Source organism: Ascaphus truei, unplaced genomic scaffold (genome assembly GCF_040206685.1).
Source record: "Ascaphus truei isolate aAscTru1 unplaced genomic scaffold, aAscTru1.hap1 HAP1_SCAFFOLD_1218, whole genome shotgun sequence".
NCBI lineage: Eukaryota > Metazoa > Chordata > Amphibia > Anura > Ascaphidae > Ascaphus > Ascaphus truei.
The window spans coordinates 20544-41595 of record NW_027454089.1 but is presented as its reverse complement, the minus strand read 5'-3'; the positions used below and the strand labels follow the sequence as shown (position 1 = coordinate 41595).

Here is a 21052-nt window from a genome sequence, read left to right as displayed (position 1 = left end):
CGGGTTACAGGGGGAGGGCATTAGATATATACGGGTTACAGGGGGAGGGCATTCTTTCTGGTTAGTTGTTTCCCATCTGCCCCGAGGTCATTTCTCTCAGGCACGGCGTTTTCAGACTGTAAATGAACCTGTACGTTTCAGGCTGGTTAGTATGGAGACACATTTGTTATAACCAGGCACGAAGCATATATTCCTTACTGACGGTTATATATCCGTGGTCAGCGATCCTGTCCCCGGTCCCGTGTACTCCCACCGGCACCAAGAAAAGATGTTTCATTTTGCACCTGTCTCTGCATTTTCACAGAGCATGCAAAATTAACCCTTTAAATGGCTTCTTAAGTGAAGAAGTGACCTTTTGAACCCCAAAAATCTAGCTACACTATGTATTTTAGGTTAGAGCTTCAAAAAACAGCTACGCAGGCTCACTCTGTGTAACAGAATACCAGCGGGTGCTGGGCTCAGATGGAAGTCTCCCGAATATCTAGATGAAGAGAGAGCCCAGCACCCCAAAATCATTCCTCCGTGCACAGTGCATTCAGCGTTTGGGTTCGGCGCAGATGACCGTTTTCAAGAGAGAAGTCGGCTGCGTTGGAGCGAGATGTTGGAGTTTAAATCCATTTTCTACCACTGCTGGTTTTGGAGTCCTACACTTTCTCCGTTCTTTAGGCGAGCGCGGCATTACGGGCTGAATACTCTGCGCAGAGCGTACGCACGGGAAACCATTCGAGCGCCATTTTATTTGAGCGAATGTTGGGTTGCAGCTTTGCTGTGGTATACGATGGAGGCTGTATTTCCATCTTGGTAACGGGAATCCTTTAGAAGGGCGGGTTTGCCACACTGATAATACTGCCAGAGGTCACTCAATTATTTAGGGTGTGGAAATGCGAGCATTTGGCTCGGGTGATGACCCCTTAACCTTCAGTTTCCCTGCGGGGTTAATGTTGCCGTTGGGTTGTACCATCTCCTCCTCAGCTGGACAAAAGGGGGCAATGGGAGGGTGTAAAAATGGACCCCCTTTTTTTTTAATGACCCATATATACAATGAGCTATGCTAAAATCCATAGTATGTGCACGCAGAGCGGTGATAACACAATGAAATACTGTTACTATAGAAGGAGCTGCTCAGTAATGAAGTACTGCCACTATAGAAGGAGCGGCTCAGTGAGTAAAGACACGGACTATAACCACAGTGTGAGAAGCAGGGGACTCTGGTTCAATTCCCGGTGTCGGCCCCTTGTGACCTTGGCATGTCACTTTATCTCCCTGCGCCTCAGGCACCAAAAGCATAGAGTGTAAGCTCCACGGGGCAGGGACCTGTGTCTGTAACATTCCTACGTGCTGCGTACCGCGCGCTATACTGTAATTGTGACGCAGTTTTGTTTCCCGTTGGGAGAAAATCACTATAGGAAATAAAGTTGTTATATACACGTTGGGGCCTACAGTATATACTAAGATCATATTTCAACATTTTGTGTGCGTCACTTTTAGTGCTAAAATGAGGTACAAACCATCACACTCGGGCTGAATCGTCGGTTGTTTTGAAATGAAATTTGACACATTGCTTGGTATTGAATGCCTGTGATATCATTGAAATTAAAACCGAATTATGCGTGTGTGATTAGAACTAGTGTTGGTAAATGTGCATTTAGTGTGATATTTGTCCCGGCCATACTGTGAGTGTATTGGGTTTTGTTACCCTGTGTGATGAAACCTCCCATGCTGCGTGAAATACACGATTGGTTTATACGTAGCGATGTCATTCCACCGGGAGATGAATAAAAAGAAGCGCACAGCCGCAACAGGGCGGGCTAAAGCGTGGCAGTCATATATATAGATTTATTGATTTAGCCATTAAAACGTGGCACAAAAATCGACCGTGTTTCACGCGCACACGGCGCTTTATCAGTCGTGTGGGCGTGAAACGCGTTGGATTTTTGTGCCTCGTTTTAATGGCTAAATCAATAATTATATATATTTTGACATGCATTCCAAATTAAAATTAGATTTCCGTGCGTCCGAAAAAGCGGTTTGCGCCGCCGCATCTATAGGCCCCAGCGTTTTCAGTCTTTGAAATTCCCTGTTCTTGTTGGGTTTAACACGTCATTGATCGTTTCCTGTGAGATTGCACTGTTAATTGTTTAAATAATGCTGGCCACATCGTTACTTTACAAAACGCTTACACACTTTCTCTCCTCTCCCTCCCATGTCTTGCATGCCGGGCAGGCACTGCAGGGGTTAATATTTCTGTGTCTGGGTGCATATGTGCTGCTGTGCATGTACAGTATATGTAGTTTCCCCCATTCCATGCAGGATTGCTTGGGAGGTGAGCGGGGGGGCGGGCGATTCCCTGGCAGGTAACGGGTTCAGCACATCGGGTCGGATTAGTGGGTAACTGTATTCTAGAGAACATGAGGGCGTTTCCAGCAGCGATAACCGGTTTTATACTAAACTGGACGCAGTAAATAGAAAGTCCTGTAACCGGTGCTACTGTAACCAAACAGCGGAGTATCTCCACATGTATAAAAGCCAACGCAGCTGTATACAGCCGTATACAAATCCCGTATCCAGGGGAGTATGAATCTCCGGAAACTGATGCGGGGTTTGGCGGCACGCGCGTCTGCGGTATAGGGGGAGGGCGAGAAGGCAATCCGAGACCCGCTGATAAAGTGAGTCCCCGATGCGAACCTCTCCCGCAACTACCCCAGGTGAACAACCGGTAGCCACGCTGGCCGTGGAACACCCCGCCTGCCGTGGAACACCCCGCCTGCCGTGGAACACCCCGCCTGCCGTGGAACACCCCGCCTGCCGTGGAACACCCCGCCTGCCGTGGAACACCCCGCCTGCCGTGGAACACCCCGCCTGCCGTGGAACACCCCGCCTGCCGTGGAACACCCCGCCTGCCGTGGAACACCCCGCCTGCCGTGGAACACCCCGCCTGCCGTGGAACACCCCGCCTGCCGTGGAACACCCCGCCTGGGGAAAATAAAGCACTCACAGTTGCTGTATACTTAAATTCTCCTTAACGTGCGGCGTCGCCAATGCGCATCGGAAACTCCTCCGTATGTGCGTTCCTTCCCAGAGCCAGGCAAAATAAAGGGAAAATGGGGGTACCCGATTACTACCAGTTTCCAGTCTCCCTGCGGTGTACGCACAGTACAGAGTACGAGTGTTTCCCGTCTCCCCGCGGTGTACGCACAGTAGAGAGTACGAGTGTTTCCCGTCTCCCTGCGGTGTACGCACAGTAGAGAGTACGAGTGTTTCCCGTCTCCCTGCGGTGTACGCACAGTACAGAGTACGAGTTTCCTGTCTCCCCGCGGTGTACGCACAGTACAGAGTACGAGTTTCCTGTCTCCCCGCGGTGTACGCACAGTACAGAGTACGAGTTTCCCGTCTCCCTGCGGTGTACGCACAGTACAGAGTACGAGTTTCCTGTCTCCCCGCGGTGTACGCACAGTAGAGAGTACGAGTTTCCCGTCTCCCTGCGGTGTACGCACAGTAGAGAGTACGAGTTTCCCGTCTCCCTGCGGTGTACGCACAGTAGAGAGTACGAGTGTTTCCCGTCTCCCCGCGGTGTACGCACAGTACAGCGTACGAGTGTTTCCCGTCTCCCCGCGGTGTACGCACAGTAGAGAGTACGAGTGTTTCCCGTCTCCCCGCGGTGTACGCACAGTACAGAGTACGAGTTTCCCGTCTCCCTGCGGTGTACGCACAGTAGAGAGTACGAGTGTTTCCCGTCTCCCTGCGGTGTACGCACAGTACAGAGTACGAGTTTCCTGTCTCCCCGCGGTGTACGCACAGTAGAGAGTACGAGTGTTTCCCGTCTCCCTGCGGTGTACGCACAGTAGAGAGTACGAGTGTTTCCCGTCTCCCTTCGGTGTACGCACAGTAGAGAGTACGAGTGTTTCCCGTCTCCCTGCGGTGTACGCACAGTACAGAGTACGAGTTTCCTGTCTCCCCGCGGTGTACGCACAGTAGAGAGTACGATTGTTTCCCGTCTCCCTGCGGTGTACGCACAGTACAGAGTACGAGTGTTTCCCGTCTCCCTGCGGTGTACGCACAGTAGAGAGTACGAGTGTTTCCTGTCTCCCCGCGGTGTACGCACAGTACAGAGTACGAGTTTCCTGTCTCCCCGCGGTGTACGCACAGTACAGAGTACGAGTGTTTCCCGTCTCCCTGCGGTGTACGCACAGTACAGAGTACGAGTTTCCTGTCTCCCCGCGGTGTACGCACAGTAGAGAGTACGAGTTTCCCGTCTCCCTGCGGTGTACGCACAGTAGAGAGTACGAGTTTCCCGTCTCCCTGCGGTGTACGCACAGTAGAGAGTACGAGTGTTTCCCGTCTCCCCGCGGTGTACGCACAGTACAGCGTACGAGTGTTTCCCGTCTCCCCGCGGTGTACGCACAGTAGAGAGTACGAGTGTTTCCCGTCTCCCCGCGGTGTACGCACAGTACAGAGTACGAGTTTCCCGTCTCCCTGCGGTGTACGCACAGTAGAGAGTACGAGTGTTTCCCGTCTCCCTGCGGTGTACGCACAGTACAGAGTACGAGTTTCCTGTCTCCCCGCGGTGTACGCACAGTAGAGAGTACGAGTGTTTCCCGTCTCCCTGCGGTGTACGCACAGTAGAGAGTACGAGTGTTTCCCGTCTCCCTTCGGTGTACGCACAGTAGAGAGTACGAGTGTTTCCCGTCTCCCTGCGGTGTACGCACAGTACAGAGTACGAGTTTCCTGTCTCCCCGCGGTGTACGCACAGTACAGAGTACGAGTGTTTCCCGTCTCCCTGCGGTGTACGCACAGTACAGAGTACGAGTTTCCTGTCTCCCCGCGGTGTACGCACAGTAGAGAGTACGAGTTTCCCGTCTCCCTGCGGTGTACGCACAGTAGAGAGTACGAGTTTCCCGTCTCCCTGCGGTGTACGCACAGTAGAGAGTACGAGTGTTTCCCGTCTCCCCGCGGTGTACGCACAGTAGAGAGTACGAGTGTTTCCCGTCTCCCCGCGGTGTACGCACAGTACAGAGTACGAGTTTCCCGTCTCCCCGCGGTGTACGCACAGTAGAGAGTACGAGTGTTTCCCGTCTCCCTGCGGTGTACGCACAGTAGAGTACGAGTGTTTCCCGTCTCCCTTCGGTGTACGCACAGTAGAGAGTACGAGTGTTTCCCGTCTCCCTGCGGTGTACGCACAGTACAGAGTACGAGTTTCCTGTCTCCCCGCGGTGTACGCACAGTAGAGAGTACGAGTGTTTCCCGTCTCCCTGCGGTGTACGCACAGTACAGAGTACGAGTGTTTCCCGTCTCCCCGCGGTGTACGCACAGTACAGAGTACGAGTTTCCTGTCTCCCCGCGGTGTACGCACAGTAGAGAGTACGAGTGTTTCCCGTCTCCCTGCGGTGTACGCACAGTAGAGAGTACGAGTGTTTCCCGTCTCCCTGCGGTGTACGCACAGTAGAGAGTACGAGTGTTTCCCGTCTCCCTGCGGTGTACGCACAGTAGAGAGTACGAGTGTTTCCCGTCTCCCTGCGGTGTACGCACAGTAGAGAGTACGAGTGTTTCCCGTCTCCCCGCGGTGTACGCACAGTACAGCGTACGAGTGTTTCCCGTCTCCCCGCGGTGTACGCACAGTAGAGAGTACGAGTGTTTCCCGTCTCCCCGCGGTGTACGCACAGTACAGAGTACGAGTTTCCCGTCTCCCTGCGGTGTACGCACAGTAGAGAGTACGAGTGTTTCCCGTCTCCCTGCGGTGTACGCACAGTACAGAGTACGAGTTTCCTGTCTCCCCGCGGTGTACGCACAGTAGAGAGTACGAGTGTTTCCCGTCTCCCTGCGGTGTACGCACAGTAGAGAGTACGAGTGTTTCCCGTCTCCCTTCGGTGTACGCACAGTAGAGAGTACGAGTGTTTCCCGTCTCCCTGCGGTGTACGCACAGTACAGAGTACGAGTTTCCTGTCTCCCCGCGGTGTACGCACAGTAGAGAGTACGAGTGTTTCCCGTCTCCCTGCGGTGTACGCACAGTACAGAGTACGAGTGTTTCCCGTCTCCCTGCGGTGTACGCACAGTAGAGAGTACGAGTGTTTCCTGTCTCCCCGCGGTGTACGCACAGTACAGAGTACGAGTTTCCTGTCTCCCCGCGGTGTACGCACAGTACAGAGTACGAGTGTTTCCCGTCTCCCTGCGGTGTACGCACAGTACAGAGTACGAGTTTCCTGTCTCCCCGCGGTGTACGCACAGTAGAGAGTACGAGTTTCCCGTCTCCCTGCGGTGTACGCACAGTAGAGTACGAGTTTCCCGTCTCCCTGCGGTGTACGCACAGTAGAGAGTACGAGTGTTTCCCGTCTCCCCGCGGTGTACGCACAGTACAGCGTACGAGTGTTTCCCGTCTCCCCGCGGTGTACGCACAGTAGAGAGTACGAGTGTTTCCCGTCTCCCCGCGGTGTACGCACAGTACAGAGTACGAGTTTCCCGTCTCCCTGCGGTGTACGCACAGTAGAGAGTACGAGTGTTTCCCGTCTCCCTGCGGTGTACGCACAGTACAGAGTACGAGTTTCCTGTCTCCCCGCGGTGTACGCACAGTAGAGAGTACGAGTGTTTCCCGTCTCCCTGCGGTGTACGCACAGTAGAGAGTACGAGTGTTTCCCGTCTCCCTTCGGTGTACGCACAGTAGAGAGTACGAGTGTTTCCCGTCTCCCTGCGGTGTACGCACAGTACAGAGTACGAGTTTCCTGTCTCCCCGCGGTGTACGCACAGTACAGAGTACGAGTGTTTCCCGTCTCCCTGCGGTGTACGCACAGTACAGAGTACGAGTTTCCTGTCTCCCCGCGGTGTACGCACAGTAGAGAGTACGAGTTTCCCGTCTCCCTGCGGTGTACGCACAGTAGAGAGTACGAGTTTCCCGTCTCCCTGCGGTGTACGCACAGTAGAGAGTACGAGTGTTTCCCGTCTCCCCGCGGTGTACGCACAGTAGAGAGTACGAGTGTTTCCCGTCTCCCCGCGGTGTACGCACAGTACAGAGTACGAGTTTCCTGTCTCCCCGCGGTGTACGCACAGTAGAGAGTACGAGTGTTTCCCGTCTCCCTGCGGTGTACGCACAGTACAGAGTACGAGTGTTTCCCGTCTCCCCGCGGTGTACGCACAGTACAGAGTACGAGTTTCCTGTCTCCCCGCGGTGTACGCACAGTAGAGAGTACGAGTGTTTCCCGTCTCCCTGCGGTGTACGCACAGTAGAGAGTACGAGTGTTTCCCGTCTCCCTGCGGTGTACGCACAGTAGAGAGTACGAGTGTTTCCCGTCTCCCTGCGGTGTACGCACAGTAGAGAGTACGAGTGTTTCCCGTCTCCCTGCGGTGTACGCACAGTAGAGAGTACGAGTGTTTCCCGTCTCCCCGCGGTGTACGCACAGTACAGAGTACGAGTTTCCTGTCTCCCTTCGGTGTACGCACAGTACAGAGTACGAGTTTCCCGTCTCCCTGCGGTGTACGCACAGTACAGAGTACGAGTTTCCCGTCTCCCTGCGGTGTACGCACAGTACAGAGTACGAGTTTCCCGTCTCCCCGCGGTGTACGCACAGTACAGAGTACGAGTTTCCTGTCTCCCTTCGGTGTACGCACAGTACAGAGTACGAGTTTCCCGTCTCCCTGCGGTGTACGCACAGTACAGAGTACGAGTTTCCCGTCTCCCTGCGGTGTACGCACAGTACAGAGTACGAGTTTCCCGTCTCCCCGCGGTGTACGCACAGTACAGAGTACGAGTTTCCTGTCTCCCTTCGGTGTACGCACAGTACAGAGTACGAGTTTCCCGTCTCCCTGCGGTGTACGCACAGTACAGAGTACGAGTTTCCCGTCTCCCTGCGGTGTACGCACAGTCCGAGCAGGGACTTTCCTAGTTTGTATTTGTTAAAAGCAGACGCAAACTAAGTTTTATCTCTATCTATCTATCTATCTATCTATCTATCTATCTATATCTATATAATTGAAAACGTTGTATGTTTGCTGTTCTATAATTGAAAACGTTGTATGTTTGCTGTTCTTATGGGCAATCTGATTGGTCCGTTGGTCTGTCACTCAGCCTCTTGCCAATCAGATTGCTCCGTGGCTCGGCCCCGCACCCGCATGCCTCTCATTGACCTGTGTGGTTCTCTGACCACACCTACCCAACTGACCACACCTACCCTCACCCCTGTACACTACTCACACCGTCCGCCCCTCCGGTCCCACGTCACACCTCCCCCCAGCTCACACGCCGGCACCCCCTCACCCGCAGCTCACTCGCCGGCTCCCCCTTATCGCGCGGTCCGTTACCCTTGGCCGCTACCTTCCCCCTCTGCGCGCCCTCCCCCCTCGCGGCGCCCTTAACCCTGGTTGCCCGTGCGCTGCGGGACATGGGCGCGGGGGGGGGGGGGGGGGAGAGTTGGCACGGCTGTGGCAGTCCCCCTGGAACTGCACACACTGACAGCCGTCGCCGGACTACATCCCCCAGCTTCCCCTGTGGCGGGTGATGCGCCGCTCCCATGACCCGTCCCGCCTGGCTGCTCCTCCCCTGGTAAAGATGGCGGATGAGGACGGGGAAGAGATTCACTCCAGTCAGCGGAACGGGGGCGGTGAGGGCCAGGGCCCACGGGTAGTCCGCATCGTTAAGTCCGGGTACGGGTTTAACGTGCGGGGCCAGGTGAGCGAGGGCGGCCAGCTGCGAACCAGTAACAGGGAGCTGTCCGCACCGCTGCAACATGTCAGCGCCGTGCTGCCCGGTGGAGCTGCCGGCCGGGCTGGGATCCGCAAGGGAGACCGCATCCTGGAGGTGTAACTACCGCTGTATCCCCAGATCCCCCCACACCAGCACCAACAGCACCCCCACATCAGCACCCTGCAATCCCCAACACCCCCACATCACTACCCTGGTATCTCCTGCCCCCGGTATCCCTTGCCCCCATCAGCACCTTCAGCACCCCCACATCAGCACCTTCAGCACCCCCACATCAGCACCTTCAGCACCCCCACATCGGCACCTTCAGCACCCCCACATCGGCACCTTCAGCACCCCCACATCGGCACCTTCAGCAGCCCCACATCGGCACCTTCAGCACCCCCACATCGGCACCTTCAGCACCCCCACATCGGCACCTTCAGCAGCCCCACATCGGCACCTTCAGCACCCCCACATCGGCACCTTCAGCACCCCCACATCGGCACCTTCAGCACCCCCACATCGGCACCTTCAGCAGCCCCACATCGGCACCTTCAGCACCCCCACATCGGCACCTTCAGCACCCCCACATCGGCACCTTCAGCACCCCCACATCGGCACCTTCAGCACCCCCACATCGGCACCTTCAGCACCCCCACATCGGCACCTTCAGCACCCCCACATCGGCACCTTCAGCAGCCCCACATCGGCACCCACATATCGGCACTAAACCCTCCCAAATCATCAGCACCCCTATACAATCACCATCAGCAGTACCACCGCGCACTGTCCTGTGCCGCGTGGACCACTCCCTACCCAAATGCCACCCCCACCCCACAAACATCCCGGGCAACGCCGGGGCTCTCAGCTAGTTGTGACTAAAAAAGAATGACACAACCTCTACTATACAACACATGCAAACCCCACGTTGTGAGCACAGCTCCATGTGTCACAGGTCTGCAGCCCGTCCCTGCTGCAAGTGACAGTGGTAACCCCCCACTAAGGTGCAGTATGAATCCTTACCAAGTCCCCACACGGGTTCATGCCTGGGAGTCGCCATTACAGGTTTTGGGGGGACAAACCCCTTGGAGGCACCTCATGAACCCCATTTTGGGAATCGCTGCTCCAGAGCGTAACCCCCTGAGTGCCTGCAACGCCATGTTCTGCGAGCGTACTTTCTGAGGAAGCGGAGTCTGCCTGTCCCCCACTGACCGCCTGTCCCCCACTGACCGCCTGTCCCCCACTGACCGCCTGTCCCCCACTGACCGCCTGTCCCCCACTGACCGCCTGTCCCCCCCCGACCGCCTGTCCCCCCCCGACCGCCTGTCCCCCCCCGACCGCCTGTCCCCCCCCCGACCGCCTGTCCCCCCCGACCGCCTGTCCCCCCCCGACCGCCTGTCCCCCCCCGACCGCCTGTCCCCCCCCGACCGCCTGTCCCCCCCCGACCGCCTGTCCCCCCCCGACCGCCTGTCCCCCCCCGACCGCCTGTCCCCCCCCGACCGCCTGTCCCCCCCCGACCGCCTGTCCCCCCCCGACCGCCTGTCCCCCCCCGACCGCCTGTCCCCCACTGACCGCCTGTCCCCCACTGACCGCCTGTCCCCCACTGACCGCCTGTCCCCCACTGACCGCCTGTCCCTGTTCTTGTGTTTCAGTGAAGCGCTTACGAGAACCGAAACACGAGCGGCGCCCGTGGAGAATCTGGTAAGAACCCTTTCCCTGCCAGAGAGGCCGCACCCCCCTCCCCCCCTCCACCCTGCTGTCTGGCAGTGTACGGGGGGACGTAACTTTCTATTCCCCAACACCAGGGGCGGCCAACTCCAGTCTTCAAGGGCCACCAACAGGTCAGGATTTCAGGATATCCCTTCAGCACAGGTGGCTCAATCAGTCCCTGCTTCAGCACAGGTGGCTCAAAGGCTTAGTCTTTGACTGAGCCTCTGATTGAGCCACCAGTGCTGAAGCTGGGATATCCTAAAAACCTGCCCTGTTGGTGTCCCCTGAGGACTGGAGTTGCCCCCCTGCCCTGTGTGCATAACACACAGCAGCGACCCCCTACTATTTCACCCTCTCTATTTGTACAGCTTTAGGAGCCTGGTGTTCCCCCGCGCTGAACCCCATTATTGTCCGCTCCGGGTACCCCTCTTTTCCAGAAGATACTTACCAGTGAAGTTACAGGGTTTAAATCCTCCCCCAGGGGATATAAAATGGCCACCAGATCTCTGGCAAATAGGCATTAGCCTCATCATCGTCTTCCTATTGGACGCTCATTTAATTGCCCTTTAAAAACCAGGAAGTATCTCGGTAACCCGGGGTGGCCCGGGAGCTGAAAGTAGTGCGGTTCTGGTGAAAGTCCGGTGCTAATCCGGAATACAAGTAACCGGGATTGGGGGGATTGGGGGGGTCGGGGATTGGGGGGGTGGGGGATTGCTGCTTTATAGGATGAGGGGTTCTTCTAATGACAACGTTTTGCAATTGTATTGTATTGTATTGTATTGTATGTCTTTATTTATATAGCGCCATTAATGTACATAGCGCCTCACAGTAGTAATACACGTGGTAATCAAATAAATAACAGATAATATAAATAACAGATCATGGGAATAAGTGCTTTAGACATAAAAGTAACATTTCGGAAGAGGAGTCCCTGCCTGCAATCTGATAGTCGCTTTATTTTCTTATGTTTAAAGTTCACGTAAGCGTTAGATCTAGGTGTCGGTGCGAGGAAGTGTCAGTGGCATTCCCCTGGGTTGCAAAATAATACAATATATAAATATTAAATAGTAAATGTAGACCTCTTAAAGGATGTATGTGAAAACAGACCCCCCCCCCCCTCCCTCCCGGATTTTAAAGTCCAGACGTGTTGGTTCCGAGACCTTCCCGCGCTGCTTCCAGAGAGCTCGTTTATTACCGGGATTCCCAACAGGGGTGCGTGGGGGGATTCCAAGGGGTTAAATGAACCCTCTAATGTCGGCTCCCTGTCCCTGTGTGGGGGACAGTGCATCGCAGTGACGCCCCTTAGCATGGGGAGTATCGCTGTCATTTAGAGCAGGAGATTCCGGAGTCGCTCCCCACAATGCTTTGCATCCACAGCAGCAAGGCATTGTGGGACGTGACTTTGGAAGCTCCCGCAGTGAGTGACGGCTAAACGTTCCCCCCCTCACCCCCCCATGCTGCCTGCATGCACCGAGGGGAAGTTTGGGGGAATTATTAAGTGTGTGTTCCCCCCCTCCCCCACGCACTCAGGACACTATATACTGCCTGGGATCTGTCACGCACTGTTAGCGACAGCAATAAGATTTATTATTTAGGAGAACAAATATTTTCTGTCCGGGGGAGCACAGTGTAGGGACGGCTGGGAACCTCTGTTTGGTGTAGTATATTTGCAATGTTTTTAATGTAAGTACAAGTCACAATGTGCTCACACGTCCCTCAGTGTTGCTCCTCCATGTCACAGACTGGCAGCGATGGTTACCGGAGCGCTGATACAGGAACGCTGCGATCCCCTTGTCCCTGCGCACTGTGGTTCCTGAAACGCAGGTCCGCATAGCGCGGGGGGAAAGGGTTATAGCGGCATTCCCCCGGTGACACTAAGCCACTGCCAGCCTGTAACCTGCGGAGTGCCTCTTCTCTGCTACTGAAATGGGAAGACATTGGAGGTACACTGCAGGGTTCCCCTGGCTGTGCTTCCTTTCTCCCTGCTACTGAATTGGGAAGACATTGGAGGTACACTGCAGGGTTCCCCTGGCTGTGCTTCCTTTCTCGCTGCTACTGAATTGGGAAGACATTGGAGGTACACTGCAGGGTTCCCCTGGCTGTGCTTCCTTTCTCCCTGCTACTGAAATGGGAAGACATTGGAGGTACACTGCAGGGTTCCCCTGGCTGTGCTTCCTTTCTCCCTGCTACTGAAATGGGAAGACATTGGAGGTACACTGCAGGGTTCCCCTGGCTGTGCTTCCTTTCTCCCTGCTACTGAAATGGGAAGACATTGGAGGTACACTGCAGGGTTCCCCTGGCTGTGCTTCCTTTCTCCCTGTTACTGAAATGGGAAGACATTGGAGGTACACTGCAGGGTTCCCCTGGCTGTGCTTCCTTTCTCCCTGCTACTGAAATGGGAAGACATTGGAGGTACACTGCAGGGTTCCCCTGGCTGTGCTTCCTTTCTCCCTGCTACTGAATTGGGAAGACATTGGAGGTACACTGCAGGGTTCCCCTGGCTGTGCTTCCTTTCTCCCTGCTACTGAATTGGGAAGACATTGGAGGTACACTGCAGGGTTCCCCTGGCTGTGCTTCCTTTCTCCCTGTTACTGAAATGGGAAGACATTGGAGGTACACTGCAGGGTTCCCCTGGCTGTGCTTCCTTTCTCCCTGCTACTGAAATGGGAAGACATTGGAGGTACACTGCAGGGTTCCCCTGGCTGTGCTTCCTTTCTCCCTGCTACTGAATTGGGAAGACATTGGAGGTACACTGCAGGGTTCCCCTGGCTGTGCTTCCTTTCTCCCTGCTACTGAATTGGGAAGACATTGGAGGTACACTGCAGGGTTCCCCTGGCTGTGCTTCCTTTCTCTCTGCACCTTCAGTGTCGTAATGTTTCACGTGGACATTTCAACGCATCCTTTCTCTTCTCACTCATCACTCGCCCTGTTTGTGGGGGGTAGGGTGTTCCCTGTGCGTGTCCTTGGGAAGGCTGCGTATTTAGCCGTTGCAGTTCACAGAAAACGCAGGGCGCTAATGCAGGATAATCTCAGAGGGGAATCTGGGGGCGGATCATGCCGGGATCGTGCAGGAAGCCTGTTCGGCGCCTAACCAGGTTTTAATGGCTCATAAATGGAGAGAGAGTCTCCAGGGATCTCTAAGCAAATGCATTTTACCATCGCACATAAGAGCGCAAGACCCGACCAGATCCCTTCACTGCCAGCTGGGCACAGCAATGTAATAGAGATTATTTGCTTGTGTTTATTTATTGGGGGTTTATAAAATGGCCGTTCGGACGGGATGCCGCTGTTTCTGCCACTTTTCTAGGGAGCCAATGAAGTGCCTGCATATTTATTTTTTTAGACGTTTCGCTGCCCGCGGGGTCTGACTTCCCAGTGACTGTCTGCTCCCCCGAGACTAAAATCTTCTCCAGCGGCGGGATGAGTGTTCACCGCATCTCCATCTGCTTCCCCCCTCTGCACAGGTTTCTGGACACCTCGAAGCAGGCGATCGGGATGCTGTTTATCCACTTTGCAAACGTCTATCTGTCTGACCTCACGGGGGAGGATCCCTGCTCACTGTAAGCCCCCCGCAGCCGCTAGGGGCGTAAAGACCCACCGCTGTGTATTCCGGGGAAGGGGGGGAGGAGGGGCCCTAATGGGGTTGTTGTCAGGGGCAGGAATGGCCTTTCCAAGATGTGGGCGGTATATAATGGGATAGGGAGGTGATCACAGGGAGTAAATCTGTGTTCCCACATATACTGTGGGTAACGGGCTCTGTGTGAGCAGAGGGGGCCGCTGTCGGGTATGTATCATTGTATTCGTAGAGCCATTTTTTTGTAAAGTTGCAGTGTCACCGGGAGAGGGCGTGGTGACTTTCTATCCGTGGCACCAAAAACTCCACAAATCTTTAATCTGGGGGTCCACGGAGGTCAGGGGACGAGCTCCCCCAGTCAGTTAAAAGACAGACTATATAGATAATTTGGGGGCTCGGTTGCGGCTTTAACAGGACAGGCGCCTCTTGGGTGGCAGCGCCATCAGCTGGCGTGTAGTGGGAACTGCGCGTTAATCACATTCCTTTATGACCAAGAGTGGCCGACTCCAGTCCTCAAAGGGCCACCAACAGGCCAGGGCTTAAAGATATCCCGGCTTCAGCACAGGTGGCTCAATCGGTCCCTGCTTCAGCACAGGTGGTGCAGTCAATGATTGAGCCACCTGTGCTGAAGCTGGGATAACCTTAAACCCTCACCTGATGGTGGCCCTTTGAGGACTGGCGTTGGCCAGGCCCGTTGCCATGACAATCCTCCATATATTCTGGATAAACGTGGGATACAGCGTGGCCCCAGAAACAGCAATGGTTGCCACGATGGGCAGTAGGAGCGGGCACACGCCACACCTCAGCCCGCATGTTGTCTCCCCTGCCAGGTACCTCATTAACTTCCTCCTGGACGCCACGCTGGGCATGCTGCTGATCTATGCCGGGGTTCGGGTGGTGAGCTGCGTGGTGGAGTGGGGCCAGTGGGATTCGCTGCGCTTCGGAGAGTACGGTAAGGGGGGCGCTCTCTGTGCTGGGATCCGAGGGGTATGTTTATAGAGACCGGACGCCCTATGGCGTTCAGTTTGGCTTCCTGTCCTGGGGCGGGCAACTCCAGTCCTAAAGGGCCACACACAGGCAGGTTTCAAGGATATCCCTGCTTCAGCACAGACTGAGCCACTGATTGAGCCACCTGTGCTGAAGCCGGGATATCCGTAAACCCTGATCTGCTGGTGGCCCTTGAGGACTGGAGTTGCCCGCCCCTGGACTAGTTGGCGGACATTGAATTTCTAGGGGCTATTTTCCGCCAAGCTGCCCCACGCCTGCAATCTTTATTCTGTTACCCCCCATAAAGCATGAAATGCCCATACTCTGTATTGCTCTATCTGTTGGGATAAGAGCACATTGGAGGGGGGCCGCAGTAATGTCCCCCGCCCCCGTGTAACCCGGCCTCCCTGGTCTTTGTGTGTGCCACGGACATACGATCGCCGGCCCTTCCATCGCCCTATATCTCCGTGGGGTTGCTCCGTTTTAAGATCACGCTTGTTAATTGACCAGCTGTAGCCCGTGGCATCTTCTCCTGACCCAGCCCGTGGCATCTTCTCCTGGCCCAGCCCGTGGCATCTTCTCCTGACCCAGCCCGTGGCTTCTTCTCCTGACCCAGCCTGTGGCTTCTCCTGACCCAGCCCGTGGCATCTTCTCCTGACCCAGCCCGTGGCATCTTCTTCTGACCCAGCCCGTGGCTTCTCCTGACCCAGCCCGTGGCATCTTCTCCTGACCCAGCCCGTGGCTTCTTCTCCTGACCCAGCCCGTGGCATCTTCTCCTGACCCAGCCCGTGGCATCTTCTCCTGACCCAGCCCGTGGCATCTTCTCCTGACCCAGCCCGTGGCATCTTCTCCTGACCCAGCCCGTGGCATCTTCTCCTGACCCAGCCCGTGGCATCTTCTCCTGACCCAGCCCGTGGCATCTTCTCCTGACCCAGCCCGTGGCATCTTCTCCTGACCCAGCCCGTGGCATCTTCTCCTGACCCAGCCCGTGGCTTCTCCTGACCCAGCCCGTGGCTTCTTCTCCTGACCCAGCCCGTGGCATCTTCTCCTGACCCAGCAGCCTCGGGGTGACGTCACAGGGTGGTTTTTAATGGCAGGCTGAGTCATTCTTTCCAGCGTAATAGTCTTTCTTGGGACGTTCTACTGACGCCAGCGCAGCTGCTGTGTAGTAATCGCACTGTAGGAGAGAGAGGGGGTTCCTCTCCGGGGCGACTGGCTTGTTGTTGCCAAGATGGGTGCGCAGTGACGGGTGCGCAGTGACGGGTGCGCAGTGACGGGTGCGCAGTGACGGGTCCTGGTAATGCTGAGGGGCGAGCGCTGGTAAAAAGTTAGGCTGAAAGGACCTGTAACCCATACAGTGGCTTTGTCAGAGGAGAGGGACATGCTGTAGGGCAGGAGTGGCCAACTCCAGTCCTCAAGGGCCACCAACAGGTCAGGTTTTCAGGATATCCCTGCTTCAGCACAGGTGGCTTCAACTGCACCACCTGTGCTGAAGCAGGGATATCCTGAAAACGTGGCCTTTGCGGACTGGTATTGCCCGCCGCTGCTGTAGAGGTCTCCAGCTTCAATCCATTCCTTGGCTGGCTCGCCCTGCAGAGTGGCAGAGCTGGCTGTGCCCAGATACCCACTGCTCTGTGTCTGTGGGTACTCTGCCTCCCGCACACGTGCTTAATGTGACAATGCGACATCTCCTTGCCCAGGAGACGCACCCATCAGAACTGCACCTGCAGCCTGTGTTAAACTGGGGTGATGCGTGTGCGCGCGCCACCAATAATAAAGCAGCGGCGTGTGCAACATAACAATGGTACGAATGTGTACGTTACCCAAACCGGGGCACGGAAAAAGAAAATACAGCAACATCGCAAGAGAGGGATCAAAAAAGCCCAAATCCCAGCGTTTCACTTCCCTGACGCAGGGTCTTCACCAGGCCAAGGCTGACATCTTCTTTCCCATACTCCGGTTTGGCTGAAGTATATGTATGCGCACACGCATATATACCCAAATAAATGTGTATTGAGCTGTATAATATTTAAATGGTGTAATTCCACATAAAGACCCGCACCCCTATAGCCCCGCACCCCTATAGCCCCGCACCCCTATAGCCCCGCACCCCTATAGCCCCGCACCCCTATAGCCCCGTAGAAGTGTACATCATATGGATGTCATTGATTCACATTTTGCATGAACACAATGTCGTTTTGAATAGAATTTAATGCTGATTAAGGACCGGTCTTCGTTTGTCGGCTACAAAGTAATGTGTAAGACTTTGAGGGGAGCGATGGAAATTGATCCGTTCCTACATTTCTGTCCCCGTTTTGATCCCGGTGTCTCCGCCCCGCAGGTGACCCTCTGCAGTGCCGCTCCTGGGTCGGACAATGCGCCCTGTACATCCTCATCGTGATGTTGGAGAAAGCGGCCATGGTCCTCATCCTGCTCATCCCGCATCTCAAAGAGGTCCCGTCAAGGGCGCCAGCTCTGGAGGGAGGCGGGGCTGCTGGGTCCCGTCACGGGGGCCAGCTCTGGAGGGAGGCGGGGCTGCTGGGTCCCGTCACGGGCGCCCGCTCTGGAGGGAGGCGGGGCTGCTGGGTCCCGTTACGGGGGCCCGCTCTGGAGGGAGGCGGGGCTGCTGGGTCCTGTCACGGGGGCCAGCTCTGGAGGGAGGCGGGGCTGCTGGGTCCCGTTACGGGGGCGAGCACTGGAGGGAGGCGGGGCTGCTGGGTCCCGTCACGGGGGCCAGCTCTGGAGGGAGGCGGGGCTGCTGGGTCCCGTCACGGGCGCCCGCTCTGGAGGGAGGCGGGGCTGCTGGGTCCCGTTACGGGGGCCCGCTCTGGAGGGAGGCGGGGCTGCTGGGTCCTGTCACGGGGGCCAGCTCTGGAGGGAGGCGGGGCTGCTGGGTCCCGTTACGGGGGCGAGCACTGGAGGGAGGCGGGGCTGCTGGGTCCCGTCACGGGCGCCCGCTCTGGAGGGAGGCGGGGCTGCTGGGTCCCGTTACGGGCGCCCGCTCTGGAGGGAGGCGGGGCTGCTGGGTCCCGTTACGGGGGCCAGCTCTGGAGGGAGGCGGGGCTGCTGGGTCCCGTCACGGGCGCCAGCTCTGGAGGGAGGCGGGGCTGCTGGGTCCCGTCACGGGCGCCCGCTCTGGAGGGAGGCGGGGCTGCTGGGTCCCGTCACGGGCGCACGCTCTGGAGGGAGGCGGGGCTGCTGGGTCCTGTCACGGGGGCCAGCTCTGGAGGGAGGCGGGGCTGCTGGGTCCCGTCACGGGGGCCAGCTCTGGAGGGAGGCGGGGCTGCTGGGTCCCGTCACGGGCGCCCGCTCTGGAGGGAGGCGGGGCTGCTGGGTCCCGTCACGGGGGGCAGCTCTGGAGGGAGGCGGGGCTGCTGGGTCCCGTCACGGGGGCCAGCTCTGGAGGGAGGCGGGGCTGCTGGGTCCCGTCACAGGGGGCCAGCTCTGGAGGGAGGCGGGGCTGCTGGGTCCCGTCACGGGCGCCAGCTCTGGAGGGAGGCGGGGCTGCTGGGTCCCGTTACGGGCGCCCGCTCTGGAGGGAGGCGGGGCTGCTGGGTCCCGTCACGGGGGCCAGCTCTGGAGGGAGGCGGGGCTGCTGGGTCCCGTTACGGGCGCCCGCTCTGGAGGGAGGCGGGGCTGCTGGGTCCCGTCACGGGGGCCCGCTCTGGAGGGAGGCGGGGCTGCTGGGTCCCGTTACGGGGGCCAGCTCTGGAGGGAGGCGGGGCTGCTGGGTCCCGTCACGGGGGCCAGCTCTGGAGGGAGGCGGGGCTGCTGGGTCCCGTCACGGGGGCCAGCTCTGGAGGGAGGCGGGGCTGCTGGGTCCCGTTACGGGCGCCTGCTCTGGAGGGAGGCGGGGCTGCTGGGTCCCGTCACGGGGGCCAGCTCTGGAGGGAGGCGGGGCTGCTGGGTCCCGTCACGGGCGCCCGCTCTGGAGGGAGGCGGGGCTGCTGGGTCCCGTTACGGGGGCCAGCTCTGGAGGGAGGCGGGGCTGCTGGGTCCCGTTACGGGGGCCCGCTCTGGAGGGAGGCGGGGCTGCTGGGTCCCGTTACGGGGGCCCGCTCTGGAGGGAGGCGGGGCTGCTGGGTCCCGTTACGGGGGCCCGCTCTGGAGGGAGGCGGGGCTGCTGGGTCCCGTTACGGGGGCCAGCTCTGGAGGGAGGCGGGGCTGCTGGGTCCCGTCACGGGGGCCAGCTCTGGAGGGAGGCGGGGCTGCTGGGTCCCGTTACGGGGGCCAGCTCTGGAGGGAGGCGGGGCTGCTGGGTCCCGTTACGGGGGCCAGCTCTGGAGGGAGGCGGGGCTGCTGGGTCCCGTCACAGGGGGCCAGCTCTGGAGGGAGGCGGGGCTGCTGGGTCCCGTCACAGGGGGCCAGCTCTGGAGGGAGGCGGGGCTGCTGGGTCCCGTCACGGGGGCCAGCTCTGGAGGGAGGCGGGGCTGCTGGGTCCCGTCACGCGCCGGGATTAACCCCTTGTACGACTGATATGATAGTTTAACACATTTCCAAGGCCTCACCAGCAGCAGGGGGAAGTATCTTGTATAAAGAGGGTGACAAAAATGTGAGCGAGTATGGTAGTAGTAGATGCACAGAACAGCCTTCTGGCAGGAGAGGTGGGGGACAAATACAGTTAATGATTCTGGGATAGAAGGGATCCCTACGAAGGTGCAGAATAAAGGTCTGGTTGCCTGATGTTGGCATGTGAGCTGGCCGGGTCATGACACGCTGTCCGTCTCTGCATCTCCTTCCTTCCCGCAGGTCGCCATGTTAAACCCTATAAAAAACCCACAGTTGGAGCTGGCTATCGTTATGCTCATTGTACCCTTCTTTGTGAACGTAAGTCTGGGCTTGGGGAATTAGGTGTTGGACACTTTGCAAACTTGTCGTCTGTGTTGTACGTGTGCCTAGTTGTTTTTCTGGGCCCTCTTAAAGATGGCGGACTCATGCTATTGCGTGATACTTATTGAAGTGAGCCTGCCACTCTGCGGCTTGTTCTAGCTCTCCTCTTTCCTCGGAGCATGCTTTCCTCCTGTACCTTGTTGTATCTATCTGTTTCTATCATATCCCCCTCTCCCTTCTCTCCTCTAAGCTGCACATATTAAGGTCCTGTAATCTTTCCTGGTGAGCCTTATGTTGTAGATCATGCACCATCTTAGTGAGAGCACTCTGTACAATCTCCTGTTTGTTTATATCCTTCCGGAGATCGGGTCTCCAGAACTGAACACCGTCCCTACCTAGGTCTGACCAATAATCTATAAAGTGGCAACACCCCCCTCTTCTGCTAATACCTCTCCCTATTCACCCTGATATCCCGCTGCTAATACCTCTCCCTAACATCCTGCTGCTAATACCTCCTCCCTATACACCCTGATATCCCGCTGCTAATACCTCTCCCTAACATCCCGCTGCTAATACCTCTCCCTAACATCCCGCTGCTAATACCTCCTCCCTATACACCCTGATATCCCGCTGCTAATACCTCTCCCTAACATCCCGCTGCTAATACCTCCTCCCTATACACCCTGATATCCCGCTGCTAATACCTCTCCCTAACATCCCGCTGCTAATACCTCTCTCTAACATCCCGCTGCTAATACCTCTCCCTAACATCCCGCTGCTAATACCTCCTCCCTATACACCCTGATATCCCGCTGCTAATACCTCTCCCTAACATCCCGCTGCTAATACCTCCTCCCTATACACCCTGATATCCCGCTGCTAATACCTCTCCCTAACATCCCGCTGCTAATACCTCTCCCTAACATCCCGCTGCTAATACCTCTCCCTAACATCCCGCTGCTAATACCTCCTCCCTATACACCCTGATATCCCACTGCTAATACCTCCTCCCTATACACCCTGATATCCCGCTGCTTATACCTCTCCCTATTCACCCTGATATCCCGCTGCTAATACCTCTCCCTAACATCCCGCTGCTAATACCTCTCCCTAACATCCCACTGCTAATACCTCTCCCTAACATTCTGCTGCTAATACCTCTCCCTATTCACCCTGATATCCCACTGCTAATACCTCTCCCTAACATCCTGCTGCTAATACCTCCTCCCTATACACCCTGATATCCCACTGCTAATACCTCCTCCCTATACACCCTGATATCC

The 21052-nt window shown here is 57.0% G+C and overlaps 1 protein-coding gene across 1 annotated transcript in view; it reads left to right on the top strand.

The window, feature by feature from the left end:
- Positions 1-21052, top strand: part of STIMATE (STIM activating enhancer) — a 36495-nt gene that overhangs the window by 6605 nt on the left and 8838 nt on the right. Inside the window, exons 2-6 of the mRNA XM_075581326.1 lie at positions 10321-10369; positions 13843-13938; positions 14783-14904; positions 17281-17393; positions 19689-19766. Of these exons, the coding sequence (XP_075437441.1) occupies positions 10321-10369; positions 13843-13938; positions 14783-14904; positions 17281-17393; positions 19689-19766 (458 nt within the window). The remainder of the gene's footprint in view (positions 1-10320; positions 10370-13842; positions 13939-14782; positions 14905-17280; positions 17394-19688; positions 19767-21052) is intronic.